Source organism: Oryzias latipes, chromosome 16, assembly GCF_053564925.1.
Source record: "Oryzias latipes strain Hd-rR chromosome 16, Olatipes_Hd-rR_3.1".
Taxonomy (NCBI): Eukaryota; Metazoa; Chordata; class Actinopteri; order Beloniformes; family Adrianichthyidae; genus Oryzias; species Oryzias latipes.
Window position 1 is genome coordinate 32,069,146 of NC_136252.1, and position 20,736 is coordinate 32,089,881.

General features: G+C 42.1%; 1 protein-coding gene and 1 long non-coding RNA gene across 3 annotated transcripts in view; one reads left to right on the top strand and one right to left on the bottom strand.

Moving 5' to 3' along the window:
- Positions 1–2,606, bottom strand: part of LOC111948902 (uncharacterized) — a 36,932-nt gene extending 34,326 nt beyond the window's left edge. For both annotated transcript variants that reach the window (XR_013648013.1, XR_013648012.1), the window contains exon 1: positions 2,313–2,606. This is a non-coding gene — a long non-coding RNA (uncharacterized LOC111948902). The remainder of the gene's footprint in view (positions 1–2,312) is intronic.
- Positions 1–20,722, top strand: part of pear1 (platelet endothelial aggregation receptor 1) — a 65,582-nt gene extending 44,860 nt beyond the window's left edge. The window contains exons 6-20 of the mRNA XM_011485781.4: positions 4,959–5,205; positions 7,642–7,744; positions 7,833–7,969; positions 9,851–10,063; positions 11,081–11,255; positions 11,337–11,457; positions 11,532–11,695; positions 12,766–12,868; positions 14,162–14,314; positions 14,511–14,729; positions 15,579–15,688; positions 15,770–15,890; positions 16,131–16,193; positions 17,032–17,226; positions 18,600–20,722. Of these exons, the coding sequence (XP_011484083.1) occupies positions 4,959–5,205; positions 7,642–7,744; positions 7,833–7,969; positions 9,851–10,063; positions 11,081–11,255; positions 11,337–11,457; positions 11,532–11,695; positions 12,766–12,868; positions 14,162–14,314; positions 14,511–14,729; positions 15,579–15,688; positions 15,770–15,890; positions 16,131–16,193; positions 17,032–17,226; positions 18,600–18,745 (2,270 nt within the window). The 3' untranslated portion in view covers positions 18,746–20,722. The remainder of the gene's footprint in view (positions 1–4,958; positions 5,206–7,641; positions 7,745–7,832; positions 7,970–9,850; positions 10,064–11,080; positions 11,256–11,336; positions 11,458–11,531; positions 11,696–12,765; positions 12,869–14,161; positions 14,315–14,510; positions 14,730–15,578; positions 15,689–15,769; positions 15,891–16,130; positions 16,194–17,031; positions 17,227–18,599) is intronic.
- The last annotated feature ends 14 nt before the right edge of the window (positions 20,723–20,736 follow it).

A 20,736-nucleotide genomic window follows, 5' to 3' on the forward strand; every position in this document is an offset into this window, starting at 1 on the left:
CATTTCCTCCATTTGATGCTTTCCCCTTCAAGTGGGGCAAAAATAACTTGACAGATAATATACTATGACATATATGGATAAAGCTGACTCTGGAAGGCTTAAGAAAAGCGTCATATAGGCCCTTTAATGCAAATGTAGTTTAATTCTGTTGGTTTTTAGGAAATATAGGCTTTCTAGTGTTGAGTTCAGGGAGCAGCAAGAGCACAAAACAAAAACTGAATCTTAAGTGAATCTTGTTCCAAGAAAATTTGCCTGTCTTGCGAAAAAAATAAAAAAATGTATCAAATATGTTTTTCAATAGCAAAATAATAGTTAAAGAACAAATGTCTTACTTTTTTTTTATAAGGATTCTTAATAAGACTATTTTTCCAGACTTTTTTTCTTGTTTGAATAAAATGTTTCAAATGAAGACTTTTACTGATCTCTAGGCTTATTTTTGCAGTGAAGAAGCGTTTATCACAGTATTTTACCTCATATGACAATTTTTGCTAAATGGGGGACCTACTTGTTTTCCTTGATAAGATGGAGTTTCATTTTAACACAGTTTTATGAAGAAAAAAAAACATACCATGAATGCACTAATTTCAGTTTACCCTTTAAAGCTCCTTTTGTAAAGATACAAACTCAGTGAACGATATTAGAAAACCCCTCTGGTGTCTTATTGTGAAAGGTTAAAAAGCTTCTGCAGCTTTTAAAATGGATCCCAGAAGCAGCATCCCGATATAAAAACATCAGTGCTGTGGAAGGGAGTTTTAAATGTTTTTCCCATATTCTTAATAAGACATGTCCGATGTTTCGCTCCGACCGCTGTCCTTTCACATGACCTCAGAGGTCAGGCTGCCTCTGCGCTGAAAGCGATGCGTGTGAGTTTCTACTGAAAAGTTTGAAATTAGCATCGAGGGAATAAATTCACAGACACCAGCGACACGTCCAGCTTCCAGCAGATTAATGGAGAACGGCGCAGACGTGAGAAAATGATGACAAAACCAGAAAGAGGCGAAGGAGTGGAATGGAACGGGCTGGATGTTTTATTCCTGACTGGAATGCCGCTTGGACACGGACATTCCGATTTTCAGAGCTGGAATCCGCAGCAGCAGCAGTACGGAGGGTCAGTCGAGGAGAGGATGAGGACTTTGGGTCGTCCTACTAAAACGTAGCCTTGAGGGACACCTCGGGTCAACTTCTTTTTACTTCATCAACATTAGTAAGTTCTGAGGATGTGACCCCTCCCCCCACCAGAGGTTCTTAAACGTCTGGGGATGTAAAAATGTCTTTGCTGTGATGTCATGACAAGACAACCATGCTCGCCGTTTTCTGTCTCCGCGCGGGAATGCATCTCGCTGCTCGACTGCGACATTAGAGTGGACTCACTGAATTTGAAGCCTCAATGTGAGCGTTGAAGGAGTAAAGCTCCAGACTGTGAGGCCGTCTGAGACGTCGGTGGTCACAGCCCTGCAGTAAGCCCCCCCCCCCAGCCTGTGTAAACACAACCTCTGCTCCAGCTGAGGTTCTCATTACTCACCATGGCCGCTTCTGGAGGACAAACTACGCCTGTTTCAGACAGAGACACGGCTGTAAACGCTCTCACCCATTTGATCAGACAGAGCTCCTCGTGACTTCCGCGGCTGGAATACGTGGACTGTAAAGGTGTTACGAACCGTGTGAAGCCTCAGTACACGGCTGTTTCTGCAACTCCCAGAAGAATAGAGGACTTTCAGCAGCATGAAGTCACTGGACTCATGGAGGGATGACGGACGCTCATCCATTAGCATCACTAGATCTCTTCTCAGCCACAGATCCAGACAGTTCAGTCGGATGTTTGCACCCGTGACGGATCAGATCAACGTCTCTTCATCGAATGAAACCCAAATCTTGTGTGAACTTTAATGTTAGCTCTCCTCTTTGAGCTTTGTGTGATGGAAAAAAAAACTGTTTTAAGTTAAAGAGGTCGTTTAGATGTGTGTGTTTTTTGTTCTTCCCAGAGCTGCTGCCTTTCGTTCAGACCGCTTTGGGTTTGTTGGTTTCATGACATCATATGTTGAGTTTGCACTTTGGGTTCAGGGAAGAAAATCTGGACTAAAGGCGTCACAACGCAAAAGTGACCCAGCAGTGTGCAGGCTCTAAGGTTCTACTAGATGTGCTTTTTTGTTTTGTTTTTTTACATCGTCTACAGACAGTTTTTCAAGCATACACTATAAACCTTATATAGAATCTTATATAAGTTCCTTTTACTTTTGTTCACACTTTGTGAGGTTCTGGACATCATGCAAAGACAAGCTCTGTACTAAACTAAGAGAGTTTGAGAATCTTACTCAGAGCTGCTGGGAAAGTCTTCATCACTTGGAGTGAGCCGTGGCGGTGCAGGACAGAGGTGGAGCAGGAGAACGGTGACAAGCATCCGGTCTGAGCAGGAGTCCAGAATCAACATCCAGATGTAACAAACATAGCAGGGGTCAAAAACGTACATCTGAAGAGGCAATAATCCACTCTGTGATCTAGAGCCAAACCCAAACAGGTTTGGGTTTAAACATGTAGACCTCAAAACAACCAGACAAGACGCTGAGATGATCTGACAGGGGCTGAATGGATGCAGGCTGAATGGTAATAGAATCTCCCAGGTGTGTCTGATGACGGTGATTACATCAACCAGAATCAGCTGAAGAGGAGCAGTGGGTGAACCTGACACACATAGGCTATGTCTGAATTTCCTCACTACTCCCTGACCCAGGGGTCTGCAACCTTCATCACTAAAAGAGCCATTGATGACCATTTCTCTCCGTCCAAACCCCAGATTTGTGCTTTGTCTTTATGTTACTTTTATGCTACATATAAATATAGAATAGGTTTTTGCCATAATTAAAAACAGAAATATAAAGAGAAAATTCATATAAAAATTGTCACGTCAATTTTTTTTTAAATTAAGAACCCTGTGCAGAAAATATTGTCCAATGAAATCCTTAGACAAGGCAAAAATGTTATTTTCTCTTGTTATTCCTTAGCGCCCCATTCCAATCATCTTTTGATCTACTTTGAAAGTGTTTCCAGTGGTCTTTTAATTTTGATGTTGCTGTGTTTCAGCCAAAATGTAAAAAAAAAACTGTAGTGTTTTCTAAGAAATAATTTCTGCAGAGCATGTCACCTCAGACGAGGAAAACAAAGACAAAAATGGATCTATTTGTATTCAAACGGATGCATCAGAATGGAGCGGAGCAGGGAGCTCCCTGCATCAAGAACATGTTAAAAGCACCAAAAACCTGATTTTCATTGGAGTGGGTCTTTAAGTTTACCTTGGTGCGTCTTCATCCTCATTTTGTACCACAGTTAACCTGAATAGACGTGATCTAAGCGTTTTCCAATCCAGGATTTCAAATACAAAGCCCTTGGATTTAGTGGAAAGCCAACGGTGGTGCACAACTTGACAGTTTATTTTATGTTTTTAGAAGCACCTCAGTTCTAAATTCATTTACCTGACTAACTAAAATTAAATCTGAGCTAAAAAACAGTTACTTTTTGAAAGTAATCTATTGGTTTTATCCAGAGAGCCCCAGTGGAGGGGTAAAAGAGCCCATGTGGCTCTGAGGCGTCAGGTTGCAGTCCCCTGCCCTAACCCAGAAAAGACTACGTAGTGCGGGACTATCCCGCACCCTGGATTTTTATTCAGACACACATTCACTAGTGTGTCTTTTGTTTTTAATGCCAAAGAGGACATCACGTATTTGTCGAAGTAAAATCTATTAATGTGAACATTTTATCATGAGTATGCATGGATCCACTGTGTTCTGAAGAGGAAAAATCTGATGATTAAAAAAATTAATGTACATACATTTTTTTTGTTCCAGTGCATTGCATTGTAGTCCAACAATCTAGCGAGCGTCAATGCAAACTGGGTTTCGCAGAGGCTTCTGGGACATTTCTTGGGCTCTGGATTGTCATGGTGCCTCTGTCAGCTATCTTCCCCCTCCCCTCTCTGCTTGGCCACTGATTCGTCCCAGCTGCGTTCACTCATCTCATCAACCTGCCAGACCTACTTAAGGAGCGCCAGGACCAGAATTCAACGCTAGTTTGTTGCCCCTGATGGACCTACATATCCCACGAGTGGACGCCAGCTTCAGCTTCAGCCCAAGCGGAGTTATCCCCGGAGTTACCTACCTCCTCTCAACGCTCCATACATCAGGCCTCAGCTCTGGCCTCAGCCGAACCTCCAGCCACGCCACGGGCCACAGTCGAACCTCCTGCCACGTCAAGATCCACCCTCTCATCTGGAGTTGCCGTTCCTGCCATTCCCCGCCACAACAGGACAAATTCATCCGCTGGAAAAATTAAATCTATTATTTACCTTCACTCACCTCCTGTCTTCCTTCTGGGTTTCAGCGTCTGGGTCTGTCTAGCTTTGACAAGTCATGACATGGATTTTGGAATTGGAGATTCAGACACCCCATAAAAATGGCAAACGGCCGGTAAAGTGAACGAAATAATGAAGGAATTCAGACAAAACCTTCTAGCAAATGCAGATCAGATACATAAAAGTTGTTGTTTGTTGATTCCGGTGCCAGTTTGTTCCATCTGAAGGTTTTTTAGTACTCAGGGAATGATCCTACAGGACCCCAGGACTCCTAGAAGGTGTCAGCCATCCAAACGGGTTCCTTGGCTCCTGTCCCGTCTCTTCTCAGTTTGTGCTGGAGCTGCAGAGGAGTTCAGGGAAAGGAGAGCAAATGGAATGATTGGGAGAAGTCCAATAGACGTAAAATAGATCAAGACGTTGGGCTCTGTTCCCGAGGACCTTTGGTTCAGATGAGCTGACGTGTCCTCATGAAGAAACCTGCAGAGGAACTGATTAAAGAACAGAATGTTGAAGGAAATTGTTGTCTGTTTGGATTTAAATACACCTTCCTGCTGCAGAGATGTCATTCTGGGTTTGTTTTAATGACCCAAACGCTGCCTTGTGTGTTTCCCTCCAGCCTGTGGCGACCAGCAATGGGGCCCCCGCTGCCTCCAGCAGTGTGAGTGCAAGAACGGCGCTCTGTGCGACCCCGTGAAGGGGGCGTGTCAGTGTCCGCCGGGGTTTATCGGGCAGCACTGCGAGGACCCCTGCCCCGCGGGAACCTTCGGTAAAGGCTGCCTGCAGAGGTGCGGCTGCAGGAACGGTGCGTCCTGCGATACAGCGACCGGGGAGTGTACCTGCCGGGACGGCTTCACCGGCACATAGTAAGTCATTTCTACTAGTCATCTTCTGGGAGATTAAACACTTCTTTCACTGCATCTTTATGAAAGGTAGGAACATAAATAAACTGCTGAGCAAACAGAAAAATGTTCTAGAAAGTGGTCTCACAAGATAAACCTTAAAGTTAAATCCTGATGGAATCACACGGAAATAAGAATTTACTAAACATTTCATGAAGCCCTGAGGACGTACAACATTCATACTTTTGTCTCCAAACAGTCTAGGTCTCTCTGAATGAATGAATCTTATTCATAGAATAAATACCTGACGTCACTATGAGGTATTTATGGATTAAAAACAAAAAATTAAATACAACATCATAAAGCTACAAAAGATCAAATAAAAAGACTAAAAGAGAAAAGATGCCACCAACGGCAGAGCATTAACAGCCATTCTAAAAAAGACTCACAGGAACCAAATCAAAGTCAATTCTGAGATTACTTTAGGATTAAATTCTATTAAAACCATTTTTTTTAGAACATTTTTGTCGTATGGGAATATAACCCTTATGGCTGAACTCTGTATTAACCCTGTATAGCCCAAAACTTCAAAGAATTGACAGAAATTTATTTTGTTTTTTTATTAATATTTTTTTAAACTTTTTGATAAAATCCACAATAAGATGTTTAAATTTTTTTTTTAAAGCTAGTCTATATTAAGTAGGATTCTTTGGGTGATTTTGGTAAGTTTTGACCTCAACATTGTTTAAGGGAGCGGGAGATACCAGACCTTTTTGGCCCGCCAGCTTCTTTTGATATTTATATATAATTGTTTATGAAATAAAACCCTATATTAGATCATAATTTTAAATTTCCACACATACTTAAATACACAGACTTAGACACAGAATAAAAAGCAGATTTTAAATTGAATCATACAAATATTTTGAATTAAATGGATAAATTTAGATGAATGTGTGAGATTACAACATGATAAAGTTCCTCTGCCATTTTTCCTTTAACAGCGTGTTGAATGGCACACGAGTGTTCATAGTCGTCAGGTCGGCGCTGCAGCGCATGGCGTGCTCACAATCGAAACGTTCCATGTGCGTTCTGTACGAGGTTCTTTTACAGCGATTGACCTCCGGTCCAGAAAAAATTAGTCACATCAGCAGCTAAATCCATGGTCAGGAGTCTGATGCTAAACGCTCAGCTTTCTGAAGGTTAGGAGGACAAAAAACTCCAGATCTGCAAGTGGAGCTTAGCGCTTTCTTTAGTGGGAACACGTGTGTGCAGTGTCGTATGTTCAGAGATTGGCTGACGCCAATTTAAAAAAACAGTCAGATAAAACTTTAAATCACTTTGACCGGGTGATCGTGATGAACGTATCAGGCATTTCTGCCTGATTTTCCCTTCGTTTATTAATGAGTTTTTTTTCACAGCCGGTTTCTTTCATTTTGTGCGGAACACACAAATTAGTTAATTAGTTAAGGAAAGTTTTGACCACGCTGAAGAGTTAAGGGGTCTGAGAAATGCATGTGTTCAATATAATATGAATGGTTGAATAGGACTAAAGGGAAACAAAATCTTTGACAACTGCTGAGACATTTTGGAAATGACCTCACTCACGACATTGGAAACTGTAGCAGCTTAACTCAATGAAAGTTTCATCAGCAAATCCTCTTTTCACGGCTGGATGCTAAATGTCTGTTTTTCCATCACAGCTGTTCTTTTTCCATTTTACAAACAGATTCTTTTCTTTTTTTTTAAAAACCCAGGACAGTTCAAGAACACAGTGAAGCTACCACTGATGAGGTTTCCCTGATAAAAGTCAGGAACGTTTTTAGATCTTTTTCCCTGCAGTGTCTTTCATCTACATTTCTGGAGCTGTCACAGGCTGAATTTGTGGATGTTTTTTCAGGTGAAAGTGGGAAAATATCCTCAAAAAATGCAAGAGTTTATACTGTAGTGGTAAATCTAAAGATGGCTCATTTTTTTGTTTCTGAAAATCCTTTTTTGGAATTTTGTGGACTCTACCTCTGTAGCTCTGCGAGCCACATGATCTACATGACCTTACCTGGATTTCCTCAGGAGGCAGGTCATGTATATTTTTGTTTCCACAAAAACATGAAGTAAAGTTGGGAAAGAGACACGTTTTCCAAGAGTCATCAGTTTCTAACACCCTGAAGGATGACTCAGCCCCGAAAGCCTTGCTGGAAAAGCTCAAACCTCCTTTTAATGCAGCGGTTATGAAATAATCCCAAGTGATGGATTCTGCATATTTGTAATCTTTCCGGGTTTAATTTCATGCTGACATGTGGCTGCTCTGAAAAACCCAAATACTTGCAACATTAAACCATTTGTTTTTCATATCAATTCCATTTTTATTTGCTTTTTCGACTTGATAGAGCCTTGGGAAATGTCCCAAACGGCCAGATGGGCTAAACTGACTCTATAACTGTTCCCTGTTTGGTTTTCTAGCTGTGAGAAGTCGTGCAGAAAGAAGTGCCAGCCGCGATGTCCCTGCCAGAACGGCGGCATCTGCAAGGGCAAAGGAATCTGTGCCTGCCCGCCTGGATGGACGGTTGGTCTTTGAGTCAACGTTTCTGCTCTCCATGAGATCCACGAAGGCTCAGCATCTGACGCAGAAACCAACGTTGTCTGCCCCGCAGGGTCCGGTCTGCACGGAGCCGTGTCCAGAGGGGAGGTTCGGGGAAGACTGCGCCAAGGAGTGCCTCTGCCACAACCGGGGTAAATGTGACCCTGAAACTGGACAGTGCAAGTGTGCCAAAGGTTTCACAGGAGACAGGTTTGTACCCACAATCCATTTGGGTTTTTTTGTTTTTGTTTTCTTATCTTCATTTTCCACTTTGGTAGAAAAAAGGAACAACAACAAAAAAAATAAATAAATGAAATAAAGTATTTTATCATAAAACACCGACATCTGCAGAAAATATAACTAAGAAAGTCAAAGTCGCTCTCCAAGAAACAAACGGAGATGTGCTTTGAGTTTCACAGAAACCGTCTGACCGACCTGAGGCTGATCTCCACTGGTCCGTCTGCAGTCCGTCTCCGTTGTGTTGACACACAAAAAATGGAACGTTCATTAAACAATCGGAATTTTTACATCGCCTTCGTCATGCCTGTGTCTGATGTCCGTCCATCCCTCCGCATCGCAATGCAACACAATGCAACACAACGCAAGCTTTATGCAGGAGTTCTATTTCCAGTCTATCAACGCATGAATTTCGCAGTAAAAAGCTAAAGAAACAGGAAACTGGTGCGGCTTTAAAAAAAAATCCTTCTGTTGTACTTTCACAATAAAACTGTATACCAATTTTTGTAATAGTTAGGGTGACGTGACCATGCGATGACGCACATTAACGCCACGGAAAACGATTGTTCAATTTTGAAAGTACAAAGACATCATGAAACAAATCAATTATGACACAAAACATGCATTTTACAAGGACTCAGTGAAGACGGAGAGGTCTGCTAAAGTTTTGGATGTTGATGATGACACGGCAGGACTAATTACTCCTATGGGAGCCGGGGGGAACGGAGACAATGTAAACCAACTGACGATCTTGAGACGATCGTGCCACACGATGGAGATGCACCACAGTGGAAATTCAGTGTTACAGAAAGACTGAAGCTTTGTTCAAAGTCCCTTCCTAATCCATGACTACTAAAAAAGACGATATAGTGCCCTAGATTTTAAAAGCAGCTTAGACACCATAACTCACAGGATGTAACCGCATTTCCTTAAGTAAAAACCTAATGAAACTTTACAGACTATTTATGAATCCACTGCGTTTTGAAGATAAAAACGTTCATGGTAAATTTAAAAATGAACTAAAACATTTTCCTTTTTACGAAAATTTGTTCTAACGCAATGCATTGTGGTCTATATTCGCTGACACACAGTAGCATTTCACAGAGACTTCTGGGAAGTTTCTAGGGCACTGGATTTTGGAGTTTTAGATTTGGACAGCTCTATAAAATGGTGATCATGCTACAAATAGAGCACTAAGTAGTGCAGTCAGTGGGGTTTTTCTCCACAGCGCCCCCTATATTTAAGGTAAAACAAACACAGAAACCCCCCAAAAAGTCAGAAAGTGTTCATATTTATCATGCCCAATTTTGAAAAAAATGCTCTTCCTTTTGAAAAATGACTATCACATGCATCCCAAAATTATTAAATTAGTAATAGTAAATACGCACATTTTATTTTACTGAACATGAATCCAAATGAATAATGTCTCTACAGAGGGAAAAGCGACTATTATTATTTAATCTTTTTCATTTTTTGTTCTCATTTTCATGTTAAATGTCTCCAAACATACTTTGTTGGAGGTTAATGGAGGTCAACTGCTATAAAAAGTTTTTAAAACGATGAAGAGTTTCTAAAATTACATATTTTCACATTGTTCTAAATTTCGGAGGCTGAATTTTGGGGTTTTATTCCGTGGAAGTCATATTTATTAAAATATTTAAATGTATGTATAATGATTCTTAATTAAATAAATGTATGAAGTTTTCACAGTGATTGGATTCCTGAAATGAGATCACTTTAAATGAGTTGGTAAATGCTTTTCAAAGTCCCCTTGGAGCTGAATGAGGCCAGCTTTTGGCATCGCGCAGAGCTGTGGTTCAGGTCCTAACCTTCTCGCGGCGTTCTTCCTCCCAGGTGTGATGAGGAGTGCGCTGCTGGAACCTACGGTCAGGACTGCAAAGGGGTGTGCGACTGCGCCAACGGCGCCCGCTGCTTCAACATTCACGGGGGCTGCCTGTGTGAGCCGGGCTTCAGCGGGCCGCAGTGCAAGAGCAGGATGTGCAAACCCGAAAACTACGGCATGCACTGCGAGCACAGGTGCTCCTGCGAGGAAAAACACACCCTCAGGTGAGATGCAGTTCCTGCCCAAGACGGAAGAGAACAGAACTTTTGGGTGTTTTCCTATAAAAATTAGATCAATTCTCAGCTGTTATCGTTGTGGTGACACATTACAAAGTAATCAATTACTGTGAGTTCATTACTTTTGGCAGTAACAGAGGAACGTAATGAATGTCAATTCAAGTTTTGGTAATTCAATTACTATTAAATTACAGTTACTAGACAATAGAAACCTTTGTTACCTCTTTACTCACTGGTGCAGTAAAACCTTTGTAGGTGACTAATAAAACAAATTAATTTGTGTAAAAAGAAGGCTCTGACATTTTCTATTAATGACATTATTTTTAAAAAATAGAGATACTGATGTAGATAGACTAATGTAAGGTCAGAGAAGGAAGTGAAAACATAGACATTGACAAATTCGAAGAGGCATTCAGCAATTGGAGATATTCACATTATTTCAAGGCAAAAACACATAAGTGCAACTTACGTCCTGAAGATGAAGTGCTTTCTACTGCCGTAGTGTCAATGAGCAACCGGTCCAAGATCACAGAGCCACACCAAGCACGTGGCAAAGGACACCAGTGGCTTCCACCACAGTATTTTTAAGTTATATTCCACACCTGTCTTAACTGTAATGAATTACATCTTGATCCATGTTCATCCTTTGCAAAAAGTCATCAAAATAGAAGTTGAATGCAGGACAAGGGGATCAAGAGAATTTGTATGCGAGTGATAAAAATGCTAAGAATCGAATTAATTTTCTTTTTAAAGTAATGAATAAAGTACTTTAATTAAATTTACATCCTACACTTGAGGTAATCTATTACTCTTCAAAAGTAATTTATTGATCTGAAACGGAGCCCAGAATAATCTGAATTTATCTTCCTTCGATCGTCTTCTTGCTGAATTCAAACTTTGTAAAACTTTGTTCAGTTCTGTCCATTTATAAAGAAAAAAACAGACTAATCTTCCTGGAAATCCATTTTCGCTGGTGTCTGTCTGCGTCTGCGTCTGCGTCTACAGCTGTCACCCAATGAAGGGGGAGTGTACCTGCCAGCCCGGTTGGGCGGGGCTTCACTGTAACGAGACCTGCCCTCACGGTTTCTATGGCCACGGCTGCCTGGAGCCCTGTCTCTGTGTGAACGGAGGGGAGTGTGACGGCGCCACAGGGCGGTGCCACTGCGCCCCCGGGTTCACGGTGAGTGGGCTCCTGCATCCGGGAAGTTTTTCTTTGGTTTTGAAACCACCTGATTAACTGGAGTTTGTGGTTTCCCTGCAGGGGCTTCACTGTGAAAACATCTGTAAGAGCGGGACCTACGGCAGGAACTGCTCCCTGGAATGCTCCTGTGAAAACTTTATCGACTGCTCGCCCATGGACGGGACGTGTTTTTGCAAAGAGGGTAAGGATCCAGACTAAAGAGGTTGAATTTTTCTGGGGGTGTCTGAAAGCAGTGACGGTGCACGTGTTCGACAGGCTGGCGGGGGCCGGACTGCTCCGTGCCCTGTTCAGAGGGAACCTGGGGGCCGGGATGCAACGCCACCTGCCAATGCAGCAACGGCGCAAAATGCAACCCTGCAGACGGATCCTGCATCTGCACGGCCGGCTGGCAGGGGGCGCACTGCGACCAGCTGTGCCCGGTGAGACGTCCGGTTCAGAGACAAACCAAACACTACCAGACAGGAGTTTTTACTATTTTTGCAGCTTTTCTCACCTTAAGAGGCGATAAAAGTTAATCTGTCTTCAAATACAAAGATGTAAAATGTAATGAGAAGACAAACAACAAGCGGAAACTAAGCTTCATGAAATGAAGCATCATTACTCTGAAATATTACGTTTGTTTGTCGTGTCCAAAAGCAAACATTTTCATTTTTCAGACTCCTAGCATGCTGATAAAGTACGACCCGCAGGCCTTACACGCCCCGACCCCCTCCGCCCCCTTTTTGACCCTCACACTGGCTGAGCGGCTGCCATCCCCCCCTCACTCTCCCCCCTCATCTGCCACCCTGGTCAAAGCTGCACGTGACAAATTAATATAAAAAAATATACTCTTTATCTCCATAGCCACCATGCTATTTATTTTGGTCTCCTGGGAGGTGACGATCAGGTCTTTGTAACTTTTAGAAGAATTTGCAAAAATGAAACTTTTGGATTTCTATGGCAACTGTGTTTTTTTTTATTATTAACCACACCTCTTATAGTCACGTTGTGTGTTATATTTGTTTTCATTCTGCTTTGAGCCAATATTTAATTTATTAATTTTTCACAATATTTGCAAGCTCGCCACGCTCTACGCGTTCAAAATCTACAACCTTTAAAACCAATATTTTTTCCCCAAGTAGATTTCCAGTGACCCCTCGAGGCGATGGATCAAAATCCTTAAGGAGGAATTTGAATTTTATAGTTGCTACTAAAGGAGATTTTATTTTTAGTTCTAGATGGCGGCCTCTCCTTGTGGTCAAAGGTCATCAAAACTTTGGTTGTGATTGTAGACCTTTAAATGTGAACATTCGTGAATTATCGTGGCTCAAGCAGGAGGTCAGATGATGTCATTGTCCAGTCTCTTACCTCATCCAAGTGTTGGCAGTTCAGTTTTTGGTCTCAAGCCAGATTACAGGGCCGTCCAGATTTAAGCAGCATAGTATTTTGTCCGAGCTGCAGAGATTCCTCCTGACGGCTTTCGTCCGCTTGGCTCGCTTTGGCTCCACAGATGGGCGCATTCGGGCCGGGCTGCCAGAAGAGGTGCGACTGCGTTCAAGCGAGCGGCTGCCAGCCCGCCAGCGGGGAGTGTCACTGTCTGCCAGGCTGGAGGGGTAAGCGGCGGCGGCGGCGTCCGGCACATATCGCAGCCAGCTTGGCTTGGCTTTCACAGATCAAGTCCAGAAGGAGAAAGAGCAGCAGGTTGTAACCAGCCTCCCTCTTTTTATCCTCTGTTGACTCGTCACGCACAACAACAGGAAATTAATCACGCATAAATTATCAGATCATTGGTCTAAGTTCATTTGGAAATACCTTCATATTTTTGGGAACATCTTTCCAATAAAACAAAGCAATAAAACCTTCAAAAATAAAAGTGGACTATAATTCACAACACATTTTTGTCAAAAACACATTTCTGACAAAAACTGCCATTTGAGTCTAAACATTCTGATGTACACCGCAATGTTTTAAAGTTAAGTTTTCCTATTTTAACCTGAAATTTCTGTTTCTTCTGTTTAGATTATCTAAAAAATCATATTAAAGAATGAATTTCTCATTCCGTATTAGGGCCACGGAAAAAGAAAACAAAGAGCTTAAAAAATTCTGACTTTAATCTCAGAATTCTGACTTTTTTTCTCAAAATTCTGACTTTAAACTCAGAATTCTGACTTTTTTTCTCAAAAACTTTAAACTCTGAAAGCGAGATTAAACTCAGAATTCTGAGAATAAAGTCAGAATTTTTGATGCCCTTTTTTGTTTTTCTTTCTCCGTGGCCCTAATCCTCTTCCGTAGAAGAGAAATCTGAAAGAAACTGAAAAAAAGAGTTCAAGTTGGAGACACTTTTTTTATAACCAGAAATATGGAGGTAAAAATATTCTCAGCTATTTTAGTTTTATTACAATAAAGAAGTTAACATTTAGCATGAAAACATCTGCTATTAGGCAGCATTTCAGCAAGAACATTTCATTATTAAATCAATTTTTATTGTTTTATCCACATTTATGAATAAAAGAATTATCCTAACATGTTAGATATAAAAGCAAATGTTTAATTTAAATGCGTTCACCGTAACCTTGTTCTGGTTTGTGTCAATGAAATCAATGTGTTGTTAATAAACTAATCGTATTTTTTGTGTTTTACTGTTGTGTGGTAGGCAGTTCTGATATTGTGCATTTAAAATTAATTTTATGTAAAATTCATGCAAGATAATAAATCTGAAACCACAAACTCCCATTAAAAAAATCCATCTGGAAAAATCAAACTAACACTTCCTGAAACTTTAGGGGAAATAAATCTGACAGTTTAAGTTCAGATTTATTCCTCTAAAAATAGAGGAAACAGAGAGTGAAAAACAGTTTGGGATGATGTGAGGATGGCTGATGCTGTAACCTGTCTGTCCCTCTCAGGCCCCCGCTGCGGCGAGCCGTGTCCGGAGGGCCTCTGGGGGCCCGACTGTAACCTCTCCTGCTTCAAGCACTGCCCCAACAGCGACACGTGTGTGAGGGAAACGGGGGAGTGTGTGTGCCGTCCAGGTTACTGGGGAGTCAGCTGTCAGAACAGTGAGTGCTGCTCCTGACTAGCTGCCTGCAAAAACAGAGGAAAAGATTGGAACCATGTGTGCTGCTGAGTCTGAGCGCAGCAGGTCACATGGTCGCGTCCCGATTCGGGATTAAAACGTACTTTTATACAACGCTGGAGGCTCACGGGAAGGGTAGCCGTCTGACCTCTGGCTCCGCTTTCTCCTCTCCGTGTCAGGCTCGCTGGAGCAGGTGGGCAGCGTCATGGTTCCCCTTCCGCCTGGTGAGAGCGACTCATGGGGGGCCATCGCGGGCATCGTCGTGCTGGTGCTTCTCGTTGTCCTGCTGTTGGCTCTGCTGCTGCTGTACCGTCGCAGACAGAAAGACAAGCAAAACAACGCACCAACCGTCACCTTCTCCACCAGCCGCACAGTCAACTCTGAGTATGCGGTTCCAGGTACGCTCAACCCCCCCTCTGCAGCACCCCCTCTGTAGCAACACCGGCTAAATTGAAACATTTTAAGTTGACAATAAATAAATATTATATAGAGCATACATTTCAAGTATACTGCTTCACTTTTACTATAGATTAATTCTGTTTAAGTACACTGGTAAAAATGGAAAATGGCGTAAACTTCAATGGCGTTATGCTACTTTCCTTTAAGGCCCAAAGCCCTTTACCATCACTGTCACATTCACGCATTAACACACACGCCGATGACGACTCTGCAGCCGAACACTAGTGCCAACCTGTAACTACCAGGAGCAATGTGACATCAGAGTCTTGCCAGAGGACACAGACACATGGGCAGATCAGAGGTGGACCGCCCTACCTTTTGCTAAGCCCAGTCTTACAGGCTCTCCGTTCCAAAACGCTCAATTTATACAAACTTGATTTGACTAAACATCGATTGCTTTTCATTGAAACCAGACTTTCTAAGTTTTGGTGAAACCTTTTTTACAAAAAACGAAATGAACTGAAGTAAAGGGAAACTTTCATTGATAGAACTTTCAAATTTTACATTTAAAACTAATTTAAAGCAGTTTCTGGTTGAAAAACAAATCAAGAGTTCATTCAAAGGAAACTGGATTCAGGGATCTGAAAGAAAAAAAAAACATTCTTCAAAAGATAAAAAAAAAGCCCTAAACCTTGAAAATAGAGTTTTTGAGAGGAGGGAAACTCGAGTCACTTTGCTCAAACGCAGAAAAGCTCAAATCTGATCAATCAGGATGATCGATCATTGTGATCAAGAATCACTGAGTTTCACTGACGACGTGCTGTTTGTGTTCTGGGGGGGGTCTGCAGAGGTTCCTCACAGCTACCACCACTACTACTCCAACCCCAGCTACCACACGCTGAGCCAGAGCAGGCCCCCGCTGCCGCACCTCCCCAACAACCACGACCGCATCATCAAGGTGAGGGCCCGTCCCTCCCCCTCGTCCGCCTGCGCTCCGACGCCGCTCGCTGTGAAAACTCAAACTCTTTCTGACGCGCAGAACACCAACAACCAGCTGTTCTGCAAAAACGCCGCGCGGGAGAGGCGGGGCCTGTTCGGCGTCGAGACCAACGCCACTCTGCCTGCGGACTGGAAACACCACGAGCCCCGCAAAGACGCCGGTCCGTCTGCTGCTGCACGCAGAGGAAGTCAGATGAGGGCGTCACTGATCACAGGCAGCCTCACAGACGTTTATGAGTGAATAGGAAGGAAAAATGGAAGCTCTTTCACACTAGATATGAGGCTGCGCACACACACCATGCCGCTCCCCTCACCTGGCTTTGATTCTGCACGCTCCACTTCCGATCAATCTGCCAAAAACATGACAGGAAAGTGACAAATGTGTGTCTGACGGTTTGCAGGAGCGTTTGGCATCGACAGGAGGTACAGCTACAGCGCCAGCCTGGGGAAATATTACAACAAAGGTAGTTTACCGGCCTCTCCTCACGTTTGAAGAGCAGCACCCACAATGTCTTTGTTTGTCCAGTACATGATACGCTCTTTACTCTCTTAAAAATGCATTTCAATCTCAGATTCTCCTGTTTTGATAAGGATTGGATACTATCTAAATGAAAAAATGTTTCCTCTCACCCCAGCCGCATCATTTACTATATATTTAAAAAAAACAATGAACATATTTTACTCATCTTCTGCAAAGATTTATGAAAAGGCACTAAAGTATTGAACCCATTGTTTTCCTGTTGCTCTTTCTTTATTCTAGTATCTTGCGCTACTTTTTGCCCATTAACTCCTACAATTTTTCACCTAATTTAACCATTCAACTATCAAAATGTTGTAAAACTTTTGGTCCTTTAAATCCTTGAACTTTTCAAGATATTCCAGGATTTTTGCCTCCATTGGAAATACATGGGGAATCCTTGGTGCAGAAACTCGCTGGTTTGATACTCTCTGGCATTTTTCACAAAAATATCTTTTTTTGTTATTGTGTTTTTTTCACTTTATTTACAGTCAATTTTGATCATTTCTTTATTTAACTTTTTTTGGTGCCAATTATTACCCTTTAAGTTTCATTTTCATTCAGCAATATAGCTTTCAACCTTGCATTTTCTTTTGGAAATGCAGCTCCTTCTAGTTTAAATTTTGCTCCGATTCTATAGTTGTGTTTTAAATGCATCATGTGATCAGACTGATATCTTCAAGCTTGAAGCTCAACATGAAGAAACGCTTCTGCAGGAGAATAAAACCAATGAGAAAATTGGCTTAATTTTCACGCTGCGTCTCCTCTGTTCTACCCGGCGACAGAGCTGAAGGACCTGATGGCGGTGAGCAGCAGCTCTCTGAACAGTGAGAATCCCTACGCCACCATCAAAGACCTGCCGGGCCTTCCCTCCTGCCCCCCCGAGAGCAGCTACATGGAGATGAAGTCCGCTGTGCCCCGAGAGCGGGCGTACACCGAGATCAGCCCGCCGCCCTTCAGAACGGCCACGCTCCGCAGAGGTCAGATCCAAAAACACGCAAATGCTCCTTTCCTTGAGTTTCTGTCACGCTTTTGAATAAAAAAATCCTGAAAGAGACACTCAGATGAAAAGATGCTTTTGGTGTTTATGACATTTTTTCAAAAGATGGACTACATATATAAAGAAATTCAAACTTAAAATGACTTTTCTGTGGATTTCTGTAATGAAATCGTTGTGCTGAATAGTCTCGCCAAAAACTCAGGTACATTTCTAAAAGCTACGTTCACAGCGCCCTCTGCAACACTCATTCAAGCGACTACTACCAACATCAATAGGGCGGCAGTTCAGCTCAGGCGGGAAGGCAGGTCGTCCAACAACCGGAGGGTTGGCGGATCAAACCCTGCTCTCCCCGGCCACCTGTCACCCCCCGAGTGCGGCCAGTCTGCAGCTCACCGCTCCCCCCAGGGGATGGGTCAAAATGCGGAGGAGAATTTCCCCATTGTGGGATCAATAAATTATCAATCATTATTAATTGGCGTTTTGGGCTTCCGCATTCAAAACTCCCATGTTTACCCATAGCTATGCAAGTTTTAACAACCGTACAAAATGCGCGGCCATTGAAAGCTAAGCAGGCACTCATGTTTGGTAGTGACGTATGGATGGCGCCCCTTTCGATTCACGGGAGTGCCAACTGTTTGAAAATTAATCACAAAGCATAAATCATGAATTGCAGTTTGCGTCCGGACCGAATTTTTACGACACCACGTCTGTCATATTGGAATAGAGCTGTACACGAAAAGTCCTGGATCAAGATTCGCCAGACTTGCATCGTTTTGACATTTCGCACCAAGACTCTTTTTAACTAAAGGTGGGGGACATGCAAATAGTAGAAAGGAAAGATAGGAGGAAGCCCCTCCCAGCTTGTCCAGCGCGAACACCATGGACTAAACATGCGTTCAGGAACGTGCTAAACACAAGTTTTTGAACACACATCAAATGCGTGGTGTCTCCGTTTCGTTCCTGCCCCTCTGCAGAAACTATGTCCTAGAAAACGACAGGTTTTCATTTTGGCTAAAGACCACTGCAAATGCATTTATAATAAACATATGAAAATATGATTGCAGTGGAACTTTGAAAGAACAAGAGCAGGAAGTGTGTTTTTCTCTGAAAACATTGTGTTTAAAAGCATTCAAGTCAACTTTAATGACACAAAATTCGAAAGAGTCTAAAATGATACTGCTGTGCTCATGGGCTCCTGCCCTACAGGTTTTTGAACCAAGTTAGTAGTTTGTGTCTCATTCTTACCAAACAAACTGAACATCAGCCAATAAATACTGAACGTTCTGCATCTCAAACGCACCACGACGGATGAATGAAAGCAATAGATTCATGAATGTGTCCTCTCATCCTCAGAGCGTCAGAGCTCGCTTGGCCACGCCCCCCACGAGGACCCCCACTGCCACTACGACCTTCCGGTGAACAGCCACATCCCTGGACACTATGACCTCCCTCCGGTCCGCCGCCTGCCCTCCCCCTCCCCCAGGAGGACTTTTCAGTGAGGAGCGCAGCTGTTTTAACTCCTCCTCTCTTTGGGGACCATGACGAGGCAGAAGAAACCAAGCTGCCCTTCATTTCTGTGCAGCGCTGCCCCCTGTGGGCTTTGAGTGGAACTCCTCCTACAATCGGCGGGTGTGAAGCGTGAGGAAGACTGCTGCTCTTCATCCCGTGCAGCTGATTGTGAAGTCAGACGACAAACACGTTTTCAGATGGACTCACTTCACTCGGATTCATTCAGAAAAATATTTTCTGATTCGTTTTTCTCGGGAAAATGTTCAGATGGTCAGTTTTTTCAGCGTTTCCTGCCAGTTTTTCAGCACGCCGCCACGTGAAGACTTTGTAAATATAGAGATGGAAATATTGTTTATGTCAAATGAATGTAGAACCTGAACTGAGGTGAACTTTTTTTTAATCATTTACATTCAGAGCGAGCTCTCTCACAGTTTCTCCACAATCTTTTTTTCTTTTTCCATTTGTTTGTCCAGATATGGTTGGTCTATGAGCGAGTCTAAGCATACGTTTTTCAATAATAAGTCAGCTGTGTTGGCAAATTCGCATTAATCCTCTAATGCCGGAGCTTTTTGCTCCAGTGTTTGCTGTAACTCCTCAACAGTTTACTCCATTAAATGATTTATTGGAGAAAAGCAGCTTCACGCTGACATGCAACACTTTAAGAAAGTACCGAAGCGTCAATCAGCCGATTCTGATGCAGAAAGAAATCGCTTTGCTCTGATATGCAAAACTTGACGTAATCCGCTTTTCTTAGTGTCAGAAATAATTGGAATTACATTACGCTCAGAGAGTTACAGTCATTCAAAGAGCGTGTGTCCTAATGGGTAAAAATATTAGTTTAAGCAAATTGAACTTAAAGGGATGAAATACTGGCCTCTAGTGGACGATTGCTGCAGACACTGCAAAGGATATTGGTTAAAAACAAATTTGTCACTGCGAGAAAAAGGCAGAAATTATTAAAAAGAAGCTTAAAATTGTATTTCTGGAACTAAATTGTAAATGAAGGTAAAAGCCGTCCATCTAAAAAGTATTTGTGAGCAAAAAAAGGGGAAAAAATTGTAATTTTTCACTTTTTTAAACTTCCATAACATTTAAGCATTAAAGGGATGGGGGGGGGGTTACCTTTTTATGTCGTCTTGTCTTCTATAGCTGCTCTTCCATTTCGCTCTTCTCTGTTTTTGGTGATTATTGCATATTGAACATTCTTGAATGAACCTCATGCTGGTGTCGGATCACAACGTTTATTCCTCCGTGAAGAACTCCAGATTCAACTTCGGATCTGAATTTAAGCTCTTGTTTGTTTTCAAAACACAAATGAGATTTCAGGTTCAAGTGGAATCTCTCAGATGGTACAACGCCCCCTGCTGACATTACATGGTACATATATTTTCTAGTTGCAGCTTCGATTCTAAACTAAACATTCAGATTCTCTATTTCTGGATCTTTTGCTGTTAATTGGATCTATTCATTTATTTTAAAGCAGACATTTGTCCAACTCATTAGAATTTGTTTTGTTAGCATTTTTGGTTAAATTCATTACTTCTTAGTGTTCAAAGTCCTTTTTCAGAAGCATACAATAGAAAATTAATGTGCATAAAATAAAATAAAAAAATTAGTTGGATCAGCCATTTTTTTTTACAAAATACTAACATTATTGCAATTGTGACACTTTTATTCATTTCTAGGGAAAGCGAAAAGGGACAGTTATTTTTTTTTATCATGTTTTTACTTTTTTCGGATTTCAGGTGGATGCTTGCTTATTACCGTTCTTGCCACTATACGTCCTCATGTTTTAAATTCTGGACTTTCATATTTCCAGGCAACATTCTTCAGATTTCTGCCGTTTGAGAGAAAATGTACATTTTGTTTTATAAAACGACCTTTTTTTCCCCATCTATGCTGGCGTGTATTATTGAATGTAACCGTGGAGACGCGTGTCTCCCGTAAATAAAAATGTTTACAAGCAAGACATGACTTCAGT